Source organism: Papio anubis, chromosome 1 (assembly GCF_008728515.1).
Source record: "Papio anubis isolate 15944 chromosome 1, Panubis1.0, whole genome shotgun sequence".
NCBI classification, from domain to species: domain Eukaryota; kingdom Metazoa; phylum Chordata; class Mammalia; order Primates; family Cercopithecidae; genus Papio; species Papio anubis.
Genome location: NC_044976.1, coordinates 124,372,238 through 124,388,895, shown reverse-complemented (window position 1 = coordinate 124,388,895; position 16,658 = coordinate 124,372,238). Strand labels below are relative to the sequence as shown.

Sequence of the window (16,658 nt, the reverse complement as noted above, 5' to 3'; positions counted from 1 at the left end):
GCAGTGGTGCGATCTCGGCTCACTGCAAGCTCCACCTCCCGGGTTCACGCCATTCTCCTGCCTCAGCCTCCGAGTAGCTGGGACTACAGGCGCCCGCCACCACGCCCGGCTAGTTTTTTGTATTTTTAGTAGAGACGGAGTTTCACCATGTTAGCCAGGATGGTCTCGATCTCCTGACCTTGTGATCCACCCGCCTCGGCCTCCCAAAGTGCTGGGATTACAGGCTTGAGCCACCGCGCCCGGCCAGTTGCACAGCTTTGAATATGCTAAATATGGAATTGTATACTTTACATAGGTAAATTGCATGATATGTGAATTATATCTCAGTAAAGCTCTTCTTATTTTATTTTATTTTACTTTAAGTTCTGGGATACACGCACAGAAACTGAAGGTTTATTACATAGGTATACATGTGCCATGGTGGTTTGCAGCAGCTGTCAACCTGTCATCTAGGTTTTAAGCCCCACATGCATTAGGTATTTGTCCTAATGCTCTCCCTCCTTTTGCCTCCCACCTCCCGACAGACCCAGGTGTGTGATGTTCCCCTCCCTGTGTCCATGTGTTCTCATTGTTCAACTCCCACTTACGAGTGAAAACATGCAGTGTTTGGTTTTCTCTTCCTTTGTTAGTTTACTGAGATTGATGGCTTCCAGCTTCATCCACTTCCCTGCAAAGGACATGAACTCATTCTTTTTTATGGCTGCTAAAGCTGTTCTTTAAAAAGAGAAAGAATTAAAAAACGTTACCCCAAAATTCAGAAGTTTGGGTTCTGACTTTTCTCTTGTCTCTAAAAGGTGTGTTTCTGCCTATAATCCCCAGCACTTTGAGAGACTGAGGCAGGAGGATCATTTGAACCCAGGAGTTCCAGACCAGCCTGGGCAACATAGTGAGACTTTGTCCTACAAAAAACTGAAAAGTTAGCCCAGTGTGGTGGCATGCGTCTCTAGCTACTCAGGAGGCTGAGGCGTGGAGGATTGTTTGAGCCCTAGAGTTTGAAGCTGCAGTAGGCTATAATTGTGCCACTTGCACCCTAGCCTGGGTGATAGAGTGAGACCCTATCTCTCAAAAATAAAAATATAAAACAGGCCGGGCATGGTGGCTAATGCCTGTAATCCCAGCACTTTAGGAGGCCGAGGCGGGCAGATTGCAAGGTCAAGAGACTGCGACGATCCTGGCCAACATGGTGAAACCCCGTCTCTACTAAAATACAAAAATTAGGTGGACGTGGTGGCACACACCCATAGTCCCAGCTACTTGGGAGGCTGAGGCGGGAGAATCACTTGAACCTGGGAGACAGAGGTTGCAGTGAGCTGAGATCTCACCACTCCACTCCAGCCTGGTGACAGAACAAGATTCCATCTCAAATAAATAAATAATAAAAGGTGTGTGTTTCATTTTTTGGTTTTGTTTTGTTTTTGTTTTGAGACAGTTTCACTCTGTCACACCCAGGCTGGAATGCAGTGGTGAAATCTTTGCACACTGCAACCTCCACCTTGCAGGTTCAAGTGATTCTCATGCCTCAGCCTCTCAGGTAGCTGGGACTACATGAAAGCGCCGCCATGCCTAATTTTGGTATTTTTAGTAGAGACAGGGTTTCACCATGCTGGCCAGATTGGTCTCGAATTCCTGACCTCAAGTGATCTACCTACCTCAGCCTCCCAAAGTGCTGGGATTACAAGCGTGAGCCACTGCACCCAGCCCCTTTTTTTTTTTTTTTTTTAATTGCAACTGGAAAATAATCTTTTTTATTTTATTCCTCCCTCCCTCCCTTCCTTCCTTCCTTCCTCCCTTCCTTCCTCCCTTCTTTCCTTCCCTCTCTCCCTCTGTTGCCCAGGCTAGAGTGCAGTGGCGAGATCTCAGCTCACTGCAACCTCCACCTGCTGGGTTCAATCAATTATCTGCCTCAGCTTCCCAAGTAGCAGGGATTACAGGCGCCCGCCACCCAGCCCGGCTAAGTTTTTGTATTTTTAGTAGAAATGGGGTTTCACCATCTTGGCCAGGCTGGTCTTGAACTCCTGACCTTGTGATCCACCCGCGTCAGCCCAGTGCTGGGATTATAGGTGTGAGCTGCTGTGCCCAGCCCTGGAATAGAAGAAAATTTTTTTTTTTTTTTTTTTTTTTTTTTTTTGAGACGGAGTCTCGCTCTACCGCCCAGGCTGGAGTGCAGTGGCCAGGATCTCAGCTCACTGCAAGCCCGCCTCCTGGTTCACGCCATTCTCCTGCCTCAGCCTCCGGGAGTAGCTGGGACTACAGGCTCACCATCTCGCCCGGCTAGTTTTTATTTTTTTAGTAGAGACGGGTTTCACTGTTCGCCAGGATGGTCTTGATCTCCCTGACCTCGCGGATCCACCCGCCCCGCCTCCCAAAGTGCTGGGATTACAGGCTTGAGCCACCGCCTAGAAGAAAAATTTTAAGCACTCCATTTTACAAAATGAAATTTTGAAACTTGGGAGGTAAAGTAACTTACTAAATATTTGACCTGGTTAACATAAGTAGTAATTTTGACCTGTGTTTTGACTTAAAAGATTTTCTTACTATTTTATCTTTTACTGTTTCCTACCAGGACAACAACCCTGGATTTGAAAGTGCTGGAGAAAATCTAAATCTGAATTTTGCATTTTGAATTTTTGTGGCTTGCTTCTTGTTTCTAAGACAGAGCCTCACTGTATCACCCCAGCTGGAGTTCAGTAATGATCAGGCTCACTTCTGCAGCCCCAACCTCCTGGTCTCAAGCAGTCCTCCCACTCCTACCCTCCCAAGTAGTTGGGACTACAGGCATGTGCCACCCATGCCTTGACAGGATTTTAATTTTTGTAGAGATGGTCTCAATGATTTTCAGGCTGGTCTTGAACCCTGGGTCAAGAAGCAGTCTTCCACCTCAGCCTCTGGAGGAGCTTGGAATATAAGTTAAGCCACCATGTCAGCCTACACGGATTTTTCCATAGTAAAAAATCAAAGTGAAAAAAGGAAGATAATGATTAATTAGCCATCAATTTTGTTTCATGAGTAAAGAAAAAAATAGTGCTGCTTATCAGGCAACCACCTAAGTTCTTCATTTTAAAAGCATCTTAAGTTTCTTCAGATTTTGAATCTAAGCAATCCTACATGGCCACCATGTAACAAACCTGCACGCGGTAAATTCTTGAAATAAAATGAAATAAAAGCTAAAAAAAAAAAAAAAAAAGGTTTTCAGTCTGTATCCATATAGAATTCAGGGCAACATCAACAGGTCTTCACTTATGTAAATTTAAGTTTACTTAAATTGCTGAGGTTGAATGGAGAGCTCTCCTTTAATATAGATGTTCTAGGACAATATCAGGACATTAGCTTAGTTAACTTTGAACTCTGTGTGTGTGTGTGTGTGTGTGTGTGTGTGTGTGTGTGTGTGTGTGTGTGTGTGTGAGAAAGAGAGAGAGATTCTTGTAACTTTATACTATTTAAGGGACTTTATTCTGATCTTACTTGTAGTTTTCTTTCCATAGGATGGATCGAATGACAGAAGATGCTCTTCGCTTGAATCTGTTGAAGCGGAGCTTGGACCCAGCAGATGAGCGAGATGATGTCCTGGCAAAGCGACTCAAAATGGAGGGGCACGAGGCCATGGAACGTCTGAAAATGTTGGCATTGCTCAAAAGGAAGGATTTGGCAAATCTTGAGGTGCCACATGAGTTACCCACCAAACAGGATGGCAGTGGTGTCAAGGGCTATGAAGAAAAACTTAATGGGAATCTCAGGCCTCATGGAGACAACAGGACTGCTGGAAGGCCAGGCAAAGAAAACATCAATGATGAGCCTGTGGATATGAGTGCTAGACGGAGGTATGGCTCAGTTCAACTGCCTCCAGAGATAGGGTCATCTCATAAAGCCTGTGAAAATGGAATGAATTCCAGTGAGAGGAGGGTATTTTTCATCCTAAAGATTCTTAAAAGAAGATACATCATCGAGTTTGACCATAAATTCATTTTATTTCCAAATGAAACCAGGTGCCTCAAAAACTGCTTAGCCTACAGAGAATCATAGTTCTTACTCTTAAAAAATGGTCATTTCTAGATAAAGGGGCCACTAGATATCTGATAGGCCAAATGGAAGTGAGTTAATGTATACCTTCAGTCTAATCTTCATGGCCATCTTATGAGGAGAAAAATAGTCTTTTTGTCAGATAATTCCAGGAGTTTTAGGATGTATTTATTGTGGAGTCCCAGCTTTTATTGCATCCAAAAATGTGGGCCTAGCTTTTCTTGTGTCAGAAAGCAAATTATCTTCATGTGGTAAGTCTCTGCATTCTTGCTGTATCTGTACCACTTCCCCCAGCTCCCCCATATACATATACATTCATTTGTACATATATGTTACTCTCTCTTTCACTCACTCACACATGCAAACGTGTTTTCCCAGGCCTTTTTTTCTGGTGTCTCTCAGGGTTGAGTACTTGAAACTGTAGAGCACACGGTAAGGAGAGATACCTGGATCTGGCCAATGGTTGAGTCTACATGTGCAGTGAATCATAGTACAGATAACCCTAGTTTGGGGGTTTTTTTTTTTTTCTTTTTGTTTTTTATGAGGTTTTTTGGTGGTTTTGGTTGGTTTTGTTTTTTGTTTTGTTTTGTTTTGTTTTTTTGAGGCAGGGTCTTGCTCTGTTGCCCCGGCTGGTGTGTAGTGAGTGGCATGACCCGCTGGATTCAAGTGATCTTCCCACCTCAACCCCAACTCACCCCACCCCCGAGTAGCTGGGACTACAGGCACATCCCACCATGCCTGTCTAATTTTTGTATTTTTGTAGAAACGGGTTTTTGCCATGTTACCCAGGCTGGTCTCAAATTCCTGAGCTCAAGTGATCCTCCCTCCTTGGCCTCCCAAAGTGCCAGATTACGGGCATGCGCCACCGCACCCGTCCAGTTTTTCTTTTTTTTTTTTAAGATAAGGTCTCACTTTGTCACACAGTCTTGAGTGCAGTAGCATGATCATAGCTCATTGTAACCACCAACTCCTGGGCTCAGGTTATCTTCCCGCCCTAGCCTCCCAAGTAGCTGGGACTAAAGGTGTGCATCATCACACCCAGCTAAATTTTGAATACTTTTGTAGAGACAGAGTCTCACTATGTTGCCCAGGCTGGTCTCAAACTCCCAGCCTCAGGTGATCTTCCCACATTGGCCTCCCATAGTGCTGGGACTACTGTCGTGAGCCACCACACCCAGCCTATGAGCCACTACACCCAGCCTATAACCCTAGTTGTGTGTGTGTGTGTGTGTGTTTGTGCTTTTGTTTTTTTTTTCTTGAGTTGGAGTTTCACTCTTTTTGCCCAGCCTGAGTGCAATGGTATGATCTCGGCTCACTGCACCCTCCACCTCCCGGGTTCAAGTGATTCTCTTGCCTCTCTACTCTCATGAGTAGCTGGAATTACAGGCGCGTGCCACCACACCCAGCTAATTTTGTATTTTTAGTAGAGATGGGGTTTTACCATGATAGCCTGGCTAATCTCGAACTCCTGACCTCAGGTGATCTTCCCACTTCGGCCTCCCAAAGTGCTGGGATTATAGATGTGAGCCACCACACCCAGCCAACCCTAGCTTTTAAAACATTCAGTTTAGGCTGGGTGCAGTGGCTCATGCCTGTAATCCCAGCACTTTAGGAGGCCAAGGCGGGTGGATCACGAGGTCAGGAGATCGAGACCATCCTGGCTAACACGGTGAAACCCCGTCTCTACTAAAAATACAAAAAATTAGCCAGGCGTGGTGGCAGGTGCCTGTAGTCCCAGCTACTCGGGAGGCTGAGGCAGGAGAATGGTGTGAACCCGGAAGGCAGAGGTTGCAGTGAGCCAAGATTGCACCACTGCACTGCAGCCTGGGTGACAAAGCGAGACTCCCTCTGAAAAAAAAAAAACAAAAACATTCAGTTTATAAATAGTTCAGAAACAGCTGATAGCTGTGAGAATTAGTCTTCAGTGTTCAGTTGCCCTCCAAATGACCTTGCTGAGTTTGTTGTAGGACTGATCCAAAGCAGAATCTCTAAAAAGCTGGACTGATGGAGAATGAAGAAGAAAGGAATGGTTATAACCTTACACATGTTACTTTCTCTACCTTTTGATGTCTCCTTACTGGTCTTGTCCGAGGATTATTTTTTTAAACCACGCTCCACAAGCAAACATTATTCTTGGTAGTAACTTTAAAAACTCTTAGTAAGCGGTGGCTCACACTTGTCATCCCAGCACTTTGGGAGGCCGAGGTGGGTGGATCACCTGAGGTCAGGAGTTTGAGACCAGCCTGGCCAACATGGTGAAACCTTGTCTCTACTAAAAATATGAAAAAATTAGCCAGCTGTGGTGGCATGCACCTGTGTTCCTAGCTACTTGGGAGGCTGAGGCGTGAGAATTGTTGAACCCCGGTGGCAGAGGTTGCAGTGAGCTGAGATCGCACCACTACACTCCAACCTGAGCGACAGAGTGAGACTCTTTTTTTTTTTTTTTTTTTTTTTTTGAGACGGAGTCTCGCTCTGTCGCCCAGGCTGGAGTGCAGTGGCCGGATCTCAGCTCACTGCAAGCTCCGCCTCCCGGGTTTACACCATTCTCCGGCCTCAGCCTCCCGAGTAGCTGGGACTACAGGCGCCCGCCACCTCGCCCGGCTAGTTTTTTGTATTTCTTAATAGAGACGGGGTTTCACCGTGTTAGCCAGGATGGTCTCGATCTCCTGACCTCGTGATCCGCCCGTCTCGGCCTCCCAAAGTGCTGGGATTACAGGCTTGAGCCACCGCGCCCGGCCTCTCAGAGTGAGACTCTTAGCTCAATTTTTAAAAAAGCAAAAAGAACAACAACAAAAAACTCTTAGGAAACCTCAGGCAGATTCCCTAGAGGTCCTTGAAGAGAAGAAAAATACTTGTAATTTATAGGTAGTGCCAGCAGAATATTATATAAATAGGTTCATTTTTAGATTGCTTGAAAGAAAAGGACGTCAGTGAATGAGATCATGAACCTGAGTAACCTACTTGCTTTTATAATCACCCTTACCCTTCTGGAGCAAGTAACTTATCCTACTTCATTGGGGACAAAGAGTTAAAGAAATGTTAGGTGGATTCTTCACATCCCAAATTGGAACTCTTAAATGCATTTTTCTTTCCTTCCCTTTCCCTTTCCTGACAAGGTCTCACTCTGTCGCCCTGGCTGGAGTGCAGTGTGGCATGATCTCCACTCACTGCAACCTCCACCTCCCAGGCTCAAGCAATCCTCCTGCCTCAGCTTCCCAAGTAGCTGGGACTACAGGCGTGTGCCCCTATACTTGGGTAACTGTTTTGTATTTTTAGTAGAGACGAGGTTTTGCTGTGTCACCCAGGCTGGTCTCTTAACTCCTGCTCTCAAGTGATCTGCCCACCTTTGCCTCCTAAAGTGCTGGGATTACAGGCATGAGCCACCATGCCGGGCCCAACATTTTTCATAGAAACTTTGTTAACACAGTTTTTTTTTTTTCCTGTTTTCAGTCCTGCTTCTGTAGACATTTTGGTAAGATCTCATTAGTGCTATTGGAATTGTATTATATTGCAGATACAGACAGTATATGTTAAAAAGTCAGACTTCCTGAAAACCCAACTTTTTTTTTTTTTTTTTTTTAAGACGGTGTCTCGCTCTGTTGGCCAGGCTGGAGTGCAGTGGCACGATCTCGGCTCACTGCAACCTCCGTCTCCTGGGTTCACACGATTCTCTTGCCTCAGCGTCCTGAGTAGCTGGGACTACACGCCAGCTAATTTTTGTATTTTTAGTAGAGATGGGGTTTCACCATGTTGACCAGGACGGTCTCTATCTCCTGACCTTGTGATTCACTCGCCTTGGCCTCCCAAAGTGCTGGGATTACAGGCGTGAGCCACCATGCCCAACCAAACCCAACAATTTTTTTAAAAATGTTATTTTGGGGTGATTTTTAAAAATCATTTAAAGAGATGGGGTGTCGCTCTGTTGCCCAGGCTGACATGCATTGGCTGTTCACAAGCACTGTCGTGCACTATTTCCTCAAATTCCTGAGCTCAAGCAGTCCTCCCCACTTGGCTTCCTGAGTAGCTGGAACTATTAGGCATGGGCCCCTGTACCCAACATGGGGTGATCTTTTGAAACACAATCCTCTGGAAGCTTGGGACTCCAGATATACTGACAGTTATTTCCATTTAGCCCTGAGATGTTGTATAATAATGAACAAGACTACTGGGCACAGTGACTCACACCTATAATCCCAGCACTTTGGGAGGCCAAGGCAGGAGGATCATCTGAGGTCAGGAGTTCGAGACCAGCCTGGCCAACATGGTGAAACCCCATCTCTAGTAAAATTACAAAAATTAACCAGGCGTGGTGGCGGGTGCCTGTAATCCTGGCTACTTGGAAGGGAGGCAGGAGAATCGCTTGAACCCAGGAGGCAGAGTTGTAGTGAGCAGAGATTGCACCACTGCACTCCCAGCCTGGGCGACAGACCAAGACCCTGTCTCAAAAGAAAAACAAAAAAACAAAAAACCAACAGTGAGCAAAACTGATACATTCCCAGCAAGGAGAACCATAGTTTCTTTGATAGTGATAAAAGGAGGAAAGAGCTGGGTGCAATGGTGCATGCCTGTATTCCCAGCACTTAGGGAGGCCAAAGTGGGAGGATTGCTTGAGTGCAAGAATTTGAGATCTGCCTGGGCGACATAGTGGTACCTCATCTCTACCAAGAAAAGATGAAAGAATTTGAAAGCAGAAGGCAAGAGAAGTTCTTAACATAATAGCCATGTCATAATAGCCTAAATAGCTTATTTTACCATCAGTTGGTCAAGTTATGATACCTGTGAAATAAAGTATGTATGAAACCAACGCTACTAATGTTTTGAAATTCTAGAAAGACACGGCAGTTCTTAGCTTAGTTGTTTTTACTACTGGGATAAGGATTAAGAGCTTTATAGCTTCTGAGAATATGCCAGACTAAGTCACAAGTGATGTCACAGCAAGTGGGGCTTTTAATAATATCTCTCTAATAGGTAGGAGTTCATACTTAACTACCCCCAGTGTTGTAAATTACATGTATGTTTAGGAAAAGAGCAAAATAATTTCTCTCTGGGAATGTTTAACAAATGAGGCCAGAATCCTAGCTCATTAGTTTTTGAAAATTGAGGAATGAGGCAGGACATGATGGCTCACGCCTGTAATCACAGCACTTTGGGAGGCCAAGGCAGGAGAATCACTTGGGCCTAGAAGTTTAAGACCAGCCTTAGTAACATAGGGAGACCCTTTCTCTACAAAAAATTTAAAAATTAGCTACTCAGGAGACTGAGGTGGGAGGATCTCTTGGGCCTAGGAGATTGAGACTGCAGTGAGCCACGAACGATTGCACCACTGCACTCCAGCCTGGGTGACAGAGTGAGACCCTGTCTCAAAAAATAAAAGCAAAAATAAATACAAGAAAAGAGACTAGGCGCGGTGGCTCATGCCTGTAATCCCAGGTCTTTGGGAGGCTGAGGCGGGTGGATGATGAGGTCAGCAGTTTGAGACCAGTCTGGCCAACATAGTGAAACCCCATCTCTACTATAAATACAGAAAATTAGCCAGGTGTGGTGGCGGGCACATGTAATTCCAGCGACTCGGGAGGCAGGAGAATCACTTAAACCTCAGAAGAGGTTGCAGTGAGCCAAGATTGCACCATTGCCCTCCAGCCCGGGTGACAGTGCAAGAGTCCGACTCAAAAAAGACTTTGGCTTTGCCTTATCTGTGCTATCTACCTAATACTGGTGTGTTTATATCTGGGAATAAAATAATCACTTAAAGTTGTTCTCAGATATAACTTCCTGATAAATGGCATACAATTCCCAAATCTCCATCCAGTAATGTCGCTGTTTGTCTTGGCACTGGGCGGGCAGTTCCTAAGCAGTAAGTGGCACTCATTTGAGCAAGGAAGAATTCCTTACCTTAGAAATAACTTGTAATATATATTATGCAGCCAGGACCAGAATAGAAAGAGCTTCTGCATGAAAAATCTTCCAGATTCCAAAATTACCCATGATTTATTTTTTATTTATTTTTAATTTGTTTGAGACAGAGTCTTGCTCTGTCACCCAGGCTGGAGTATAGTGATGCGATCTTGGCTCATTGCAACCTCTGCCTTCCAGGTTCAGGTGATTGTTGTGCCTCAGCATCCTGAATAGCTGGGATTACAGGCATGTACTACCATGCCCGGCTAATTTTTGTATTTTTAGTAGAGACAGGATTTCTCCATGTTGGCCAGGCTGGTCTCAAACTTTTGGCCTCAAGTGATCTGCCCACCCAAAATTGCCCATGTTAATCATAGACGGGGAGTATAAAGGAATATAGATATGAGAAGTAAATCACACTTTAAAAATGAATTCAGGCCGGGCACAGTGGCTCACGCCTGTAATCCCAACACTTTGGAAGGCAGAGGCAGGCGGATCACGAGGTCAGGACTTTGAGACCAGCCTGGCCAAAACAGTGAAACCCCATCTCTACTAAAAATACCAAAAAAAATCAGCCAAGCGCCATGCCGGGTACCTGTAATTCCAGCTACTGGGGAGGCTGAGGCAGGAGAATCGCTTGAACCCAGGAGATGGAGGTTCCAGTGAGCTGAGATCACACCATTGCACTCCAGCCTGGGCGACAGAGCCAGACTGCATCTCAAAAAAAAGAATGCAGACACTTTATTCAGGCCTAACCATTACTCCTCATATTCGGGGTTAGAGAATGAAAGGCTCTTTTCTCCCTCTAGTGGTTTCTTTTTCTGTATTTCTACCTTCTCAGCTTGCTGTGTCTATGGCCGGCAATCTAGACAAACTTAATAGTAGTTCACAAGATAGTCATTCTTATCTTTCTGTCCCCCTATTCTGTTTCCTTACCTAAGTTTGGTTGATTTTAGCAACTCAGATTTACCCTGTTGAGAAATTGAATGCTTATTCCAGTGATCAGGGTTGCCCTATTCAAAAGGTATCCATGTCCTGACTGGGCATGGTGGCTCACACCTGTAATTCCAACACTTTGGGTGGCTGAGGCAGCAGGATCACTTGAACCTGGGAGTTCAAGACTAGCCTGGGCAGCATAGCAAGACCCCCACCACTTTCCAAAAAATTCAGAAATTATCCAGGCACTCAGGAGGCTGAGGCTGGGGGATCTCTTGGAGCCAGGAGTTTGAGAATGCAGCAAGTACCACTACGCTCCAGCCTGGGCAATAGAATGAGACCCTGCCTCAAAAAAAAAAAAAAAAAATCCATGTGCCAACAGCAGCTAGGACAAGAAACCCTGAGAAGTGGACGGCTAGTGATCTGTGATCATTAAGGGTTTAAGTTGATTATTTAAGGCCAAATGGGAGGCCAAGGCAGGAGGGTCACTTAAGACCAGCTCGGGCAACATAGTAAGACCCTATGTCTACAAAAAGTATGAAAATTAGCCGGGCATGGTGGCACATGCCTATAGTCCCAGTTACTCAGGAGGCTGAGGTGGGAGGATCACTTGAGCCCAGTAGGTCAAGGCTGCAGTGAGCTGTGATCGGGCTACAGGACTCCAGCCTGGGTGACAGAGTGAGATCCTATCTCAAGAGGGGAAAAAAAAAAGGACCAAAGAACAATCGACCTAAATACTCCCAACTACACTGACAATCTCAAGGAAGGTAGGATCTGGGAATGTATCTTTGAAGTCAGAGGAGAATTAGAAAATACAGTCATTGATTTGGGAACCTGAAGCAATTAGAGTTTCTGGAATTCTTGTTACTAGGTCTGAAGCAGTATGTGCCATTTTTTATCATCTTACACAAATAAGCATGATGCTTTTAAGGCTAACCCCAGAATAACCTAAATTAGAGTTATGTAGTAAATAGGATTAGGAGTAAGAGGAACCAATGTGGGAGATTTAGATTTCAAAGTAATTTCTAGACTCTTTGAGGTAAGATGCTGAATAAAACTCTGGTAAGTAGATGCAAGTTCAATATATTTGTTTCTGGAGGTTTAATCCTTTTCTATAAGACTGTAGACATTATGCTTGACACTATTCCGTCAAATTATTAATGCTTCCTTCTTTTGTGTATTCGTCAGTACCTACTCTTGATGGGATAGACTATTTTTTTTTTTTTTTTTTTTTTTGAGATGAAATCTTGCTCTGTTGCCCAGGCTGGAATGCAGTGGTGCGATCTTGGCTCACTGCAACCTCTATCTCATGGGTTCAAGAGATTCTCCTGCCTCAGCTTCCTGAGTAGCTGGGACTACAGGCGTGTGCCCCAATGCCCAGCTAATTTTTGTATTTTTAGTAGAGGCAGGGTTTCACCATGTCGGCCAGGCTGGTCTCGAACTCCTGACTCCAGGTGATCCACCCGCCTCGGCCTCCCAAAGTGCTAGGATTACAGGAGTGAACCACTGTGCCCGGCCCCCCTTGGATTTTTTTTAATTCAGCATAGATAAGAAATTTTCTTAACTTTTGTTGGAAATAGCTTATTTTTTCCTTTTCTTGTCTAGTGAGCCAGAGCGAGGAAGGCTAACTCCCTCACCAGACATCATTGTTTTGTCTGACAATGAGGCTTCCAGTCCCCGTTCCAGTTCCAGAATGGAAGAAAGACTCAAAGCAGCCAACCTAGAGATGTTTAAGGTAAAAAGAAAGAAGAATTTCTTTTTTCATGTTACACTCCTTCTATTTTATTTAATTCCTCAAGAGTCTTAGTTCTGTTTTTTGACTGTTTACTGTTTGGATATAAATACCCATTGATGAAAACTTTATAGTGACTCTCGACTTCAAGGGCTTTTAAAAGGAACTGTTAGAATCAAGTGGAGACGACAGTTTGAAAAGCATGTGTGTAGGCCATTATACTCAATGTTATTTTTCTTTGAAAAATGAAAACAAAAGTTCATAATTAAGTCATACAAAGTACACCCTTGGCTAGAAGGATACCTTCTGCACTCTAACCTGAGTACCTGAGTATGAAGGGATTCCTAAGTTTTTGTGTATATCTAGAGGAAATGTGGCTTTAAGAGATTTAGGAATATTTATTTTAAAAGAAGACAGTGTGGCCAGGCGCTGTGGCTCACGCCTGTAATCCCAGCACTTTGGGATGCCAAGGCGGGCGGATCACGAGGTCAGGAGATCGAGACCATCCTGGCTAATACGGTGAAACCCCGTCTCTACTAAAAATACAAAAAAATTAGCCGGGCGTAGTGGCGGGCGCCTGCAGTCCCAGCTACTCGGGAGGCTGAGGCAGGAGAATGGCGTGAACCCAGGAGGCGGAGCTTGCAGTGAGCTGAGATGGCGCCACTGCACTCCAGCCTGAGTGACAGAGCATGACTCCGTCTCAAAAACAAAAAAACAAAACAAAACAAAAAAAACAATGTTTCTCTTTAGTCATTCTTCTTTTTGCCAGGAATCTGACTGATTAGCATTTATATGTGGTCTCTCCTTTAATTCTGTAAGCATTTCTTTGAGTACCTACTGAATGCCAGGCACTTTGCCAGACCCCAGTGATACAAAGATAATCCTATTGCCACTTTTGCTTCTTGTGAAAGATGAAGGTTTCAGAGCTAAGAAGTAAAGATTGTCTCTTGCAGGAAGGAATTCTGGGTACCTGCTGCCATAGCTGACAGTCTTGTTGTTTCCTTAGGGGAAAGGCATTGAGGAACGGCAGCAGCTTATCAAGCAGCTGAGGGATGAGCTACGATTGGAAGAAGCCCGACTGGTCCTGTTAAAGAAACTGAGACAGAGTCAGCTACAGAAAGAGAATGTGGTCCAGAAGGTAATGTGCCCTAGAAATAAGGGACTAAGGGAAAGTAGAGAAAAACTGGTTTGAGAGTAGGTTACCCCAGGTGGGTTCAGGTGGGTGGCCCATTTCTTCCTGGGTCCATAGTTTTTTAGTCTGTAGTAGTAGTGATTTTTTTTTTTTTTTTTTAAATCTCAGGCCTTAAGAAAACCTTGACTCCCTTTTTCTGGTTTTTTCTGCTGGTTGACAAGAACTTCACACTGACAAGGAACTTTTAAAGTCTAGAAATGTACCAGACTTCCACCTCTGATTATTGGCCTTTTCCACAGTCTTATTTTCTCTTCCCTCTCCCAGACTCCAGTTGTACAGAATGCAGCATCTATTGTTCAGCCATCTCCTGCCCATGTGGGACAGCAGGGCCTATCTAAGCTTCCCTCCCGGCCTGGGGCCCAGGGGGTTGAACCTCAAAATTTGAGAACATTACAGGTATGTGACCCATAGTGGGATCTTAGTGTTGGAGGGCCCTGTCTAATCCTGTCTGTTTTTGGGCTTTTGTGAACATTATAGAAGAACCTGGCCATGATAGAGGTGTTATTATTACTGATTGTTCTGTTGGTCCATTATGGCATGATTTAGTCTTCAGTAGAAAGATGAGTAACTTTCATCTTTCCACTGTAGTTTTTCTTATCTAGGGAATGCTTCCAGTTTTTCTAGAGAAGGGGTAGTTTTCTGTCTAACCCTATAGGATTAGATAGTTTATACGAAAAAAAGCCAAGGACTTCCTAGCCACTAATCAGGGTTTACAGTGATGGTAGATTTATCTCATAGACCATTAAATGAAATTACCAAGTCTGGGTGTGTTCCTATGTTTCTACTCAGGTATTACAGGCAGTGTTTTCCTTTTTGCATTTCATGCTGTGTTATACACAGCGTACAACCTGTGATTAGTTCTTTTCCTCTTCTTCCGCTCCAGGGTCACAGTGTCATCCGTTCAGCTACCAATACCACCCTTCCACACATGTTGATGTCTCAACGTGTTATTGCACCAAACCCAGCCCAGCTACAGGGTCAGCGGGGTCCACCTAAGCCTGGCCTTGTACGCACCACAACACCCAACATGAATCCTGCCATCAATTACCAACCGGTAAGAGAGAGCTGAGCCCTAATGTGGAAACAGAGAAATCCTTTATTTGCTTTGCTTGTCGAAAGAGCCATAGGTTTTAAGTTTTTATACATAGATAAACTCTAGGACAGAAGTGGTTATTTGGGTAGGAATTTAATTGAGAGCAGTCCCAAAAGTAGAAGCTTTGAGGAATTATATTAAAATAGTAGTAGAGAAGAGAGGTTATACAGCAGAGCAGCAGTAAGCTAAAAATCTGCCTAGAAGAGAGTGATCTAGGGAATAAGAAGCACAAGAATGTGTGAGAGAAAGCAAAATCTTTATTTCTCTCTCTCTCTTTTTTTTTTTTTTTTTTTTGAGATGGAGTCTCACTCTGTTGCCCAGGCTGGAGTACAATGGCATGATCTTGGTTCACTGCAACCTCCAACTCCTGGGTTCAAGGAATTTCCAGCTAATTTTTTGTATTTGTTGTAGAGACGGGGTTTTACTATGTTGGCCAGGCTGGTCTCAAACTCCTGACCTCAAGTAATCTGCCCGCCTCGGCCTCCCAGAGTGTTAAGATTATAGGTGTGAGCCACCACGCCCGGCCTTTATTTCTTTCTTAGCAATTTTAGCTCATGGTCATCATCATTTTCCTTTCCTATGTGTCAGAGTTCTTTTTCAATGAATAAGTTGACCACCTCCTATTTTGGAGAAGCGAAATAGTCCAAACCAGGATCAGACATTGTCCTCTGCCAAGAACGTAAGAATTGGTCCTTTCTCCTACATTCCATGATTGACCCCATTCTCAATCTATTTCAGCAGTCAAGTTCTTCTGTTCCATGTCAGCGTACAACATCCTCTGCCATCTATATGAACCTTGCCTCTCATATCCAGCCAGGGACCGTGAACAGAGTGTCCTCGCCACTTCCTAGCCCCAGCGCCATGACTGATGCTGCCAACTCACAGGCTGCAGCCAAATTGGCTCTTCGCAAACAGCTGGAAAAGACACTCCTGGAGATCCCACCCCCTAAACCTCCAGCTCCCTTACTTCACTTCTTGCCTAGCGCAGCCAATAGCGAGTTCATCTACATGGTAGGCTTGGAAGAAGTCGTACAAAGTGTCATTGACAGCCAAGGTAAGGCTATTTTTTGAGCAAGTGGTTGCCAAGCCTAATTGACATAGGCAGAGTATCAGAGGGTACTGTACAATATTAAATAACTTCTCCTTCCTGTTACCAAGCCACCTCCCCTCCCTTCTTTACAGGCTGTTTGGGAGCAACATGTTAGAAGTGGAGTGTGTGTGTGTGTGTGTTTTTGTTTTTTGTTTGAGATGGAGTCTCGCTGTGTTGCCCAGGCTGGAGTGCAGTGGCACAATCTCAGCTCACTGCAACCTCTGCCTTCCGAGTTCTGGCAATTCTCCTGCCCCAGCCTCCCATGTAGCTAGGACTACAGGCACATGCCACCACACCTCGTTAATTTTTGTATTTTTAGTAGAGACAGGGTTTCATCGTGTTGGCCAGGCTGGTCTGGAACACCTGACATCAGGTGATCTGCCCACCTCGGCTTCCTAAAGTGCTAGAATTACAGGCATGAGCCACTGCACCTGGCCAGCCGGCTGGGGCCGGCCGTTCTGTCTGTCTGTCTGTCTTCAGCTTGTTTTTTTTTTCCCTGCGTTAGGTCAGGTATCATTGAGGCTTGATGTTTTTATTTGTATTGTATCTATCTTGTATGTTTTTTGTAGGACAGTAAGTTCTCACTTAACATCATCAGTAGTTTCTTAGAAACTATGACTTTAAGTGAAACAGCTGTGGTGAAGGGGGTCCTCAAATAACACCATTTTATTATAACATTGGTAAGAAAAAAAGATTGGTTTTG

General features: G+C 44.6%; 1 protein-coding gene across 3 annotated transcripts in view; it reads left to right on the top strand.

The window, feature by feature from the left end:
* GATAD2B (GATA zinc finger domain containing 2B) overlaps positions 1 to 16,658 on the top strand; it is a 123,169-nt gene that overhangs the window by 95,841 nt on the left and 10,670 nt on the right. For 2 of the 3 annotated variants that reach the window (XM_003892694.5, XM_017947299.3), the window contains exons 2-7: positions 3,483 to 3,818; positions 12,454 to 12,583; positions 13,587 to 13,718; positions 14,037 to 14,168; positions 14,656 to 14,826; positions 15,604 to 15,919. In XM_003892694.5, coding sequence (XP_003892743.1) covers positions 3,484 to 3,818; positions 12,454 to 12,583; positions 13,587 to 13,718; positions 14,037 to 14,168; positions 14,656 to 14,826; positions 15,604 to 15,919 — 1,216 coding nt within the window. In that variant the 5' untranslated portion in view covers position 3,483. The remainder of the gene's footprint in view (positions 1 to 3,482; positions 3,819 to 12,453; positions 12,584 to 13,586; positions 13,719 to 14,036; positions 14,169 to 14,655; positions 14,827 to 15,603; positions 15,920 to 16,658) is intronic. The other variant, XM_009181975.4, reaches the window with a different exon arrangement.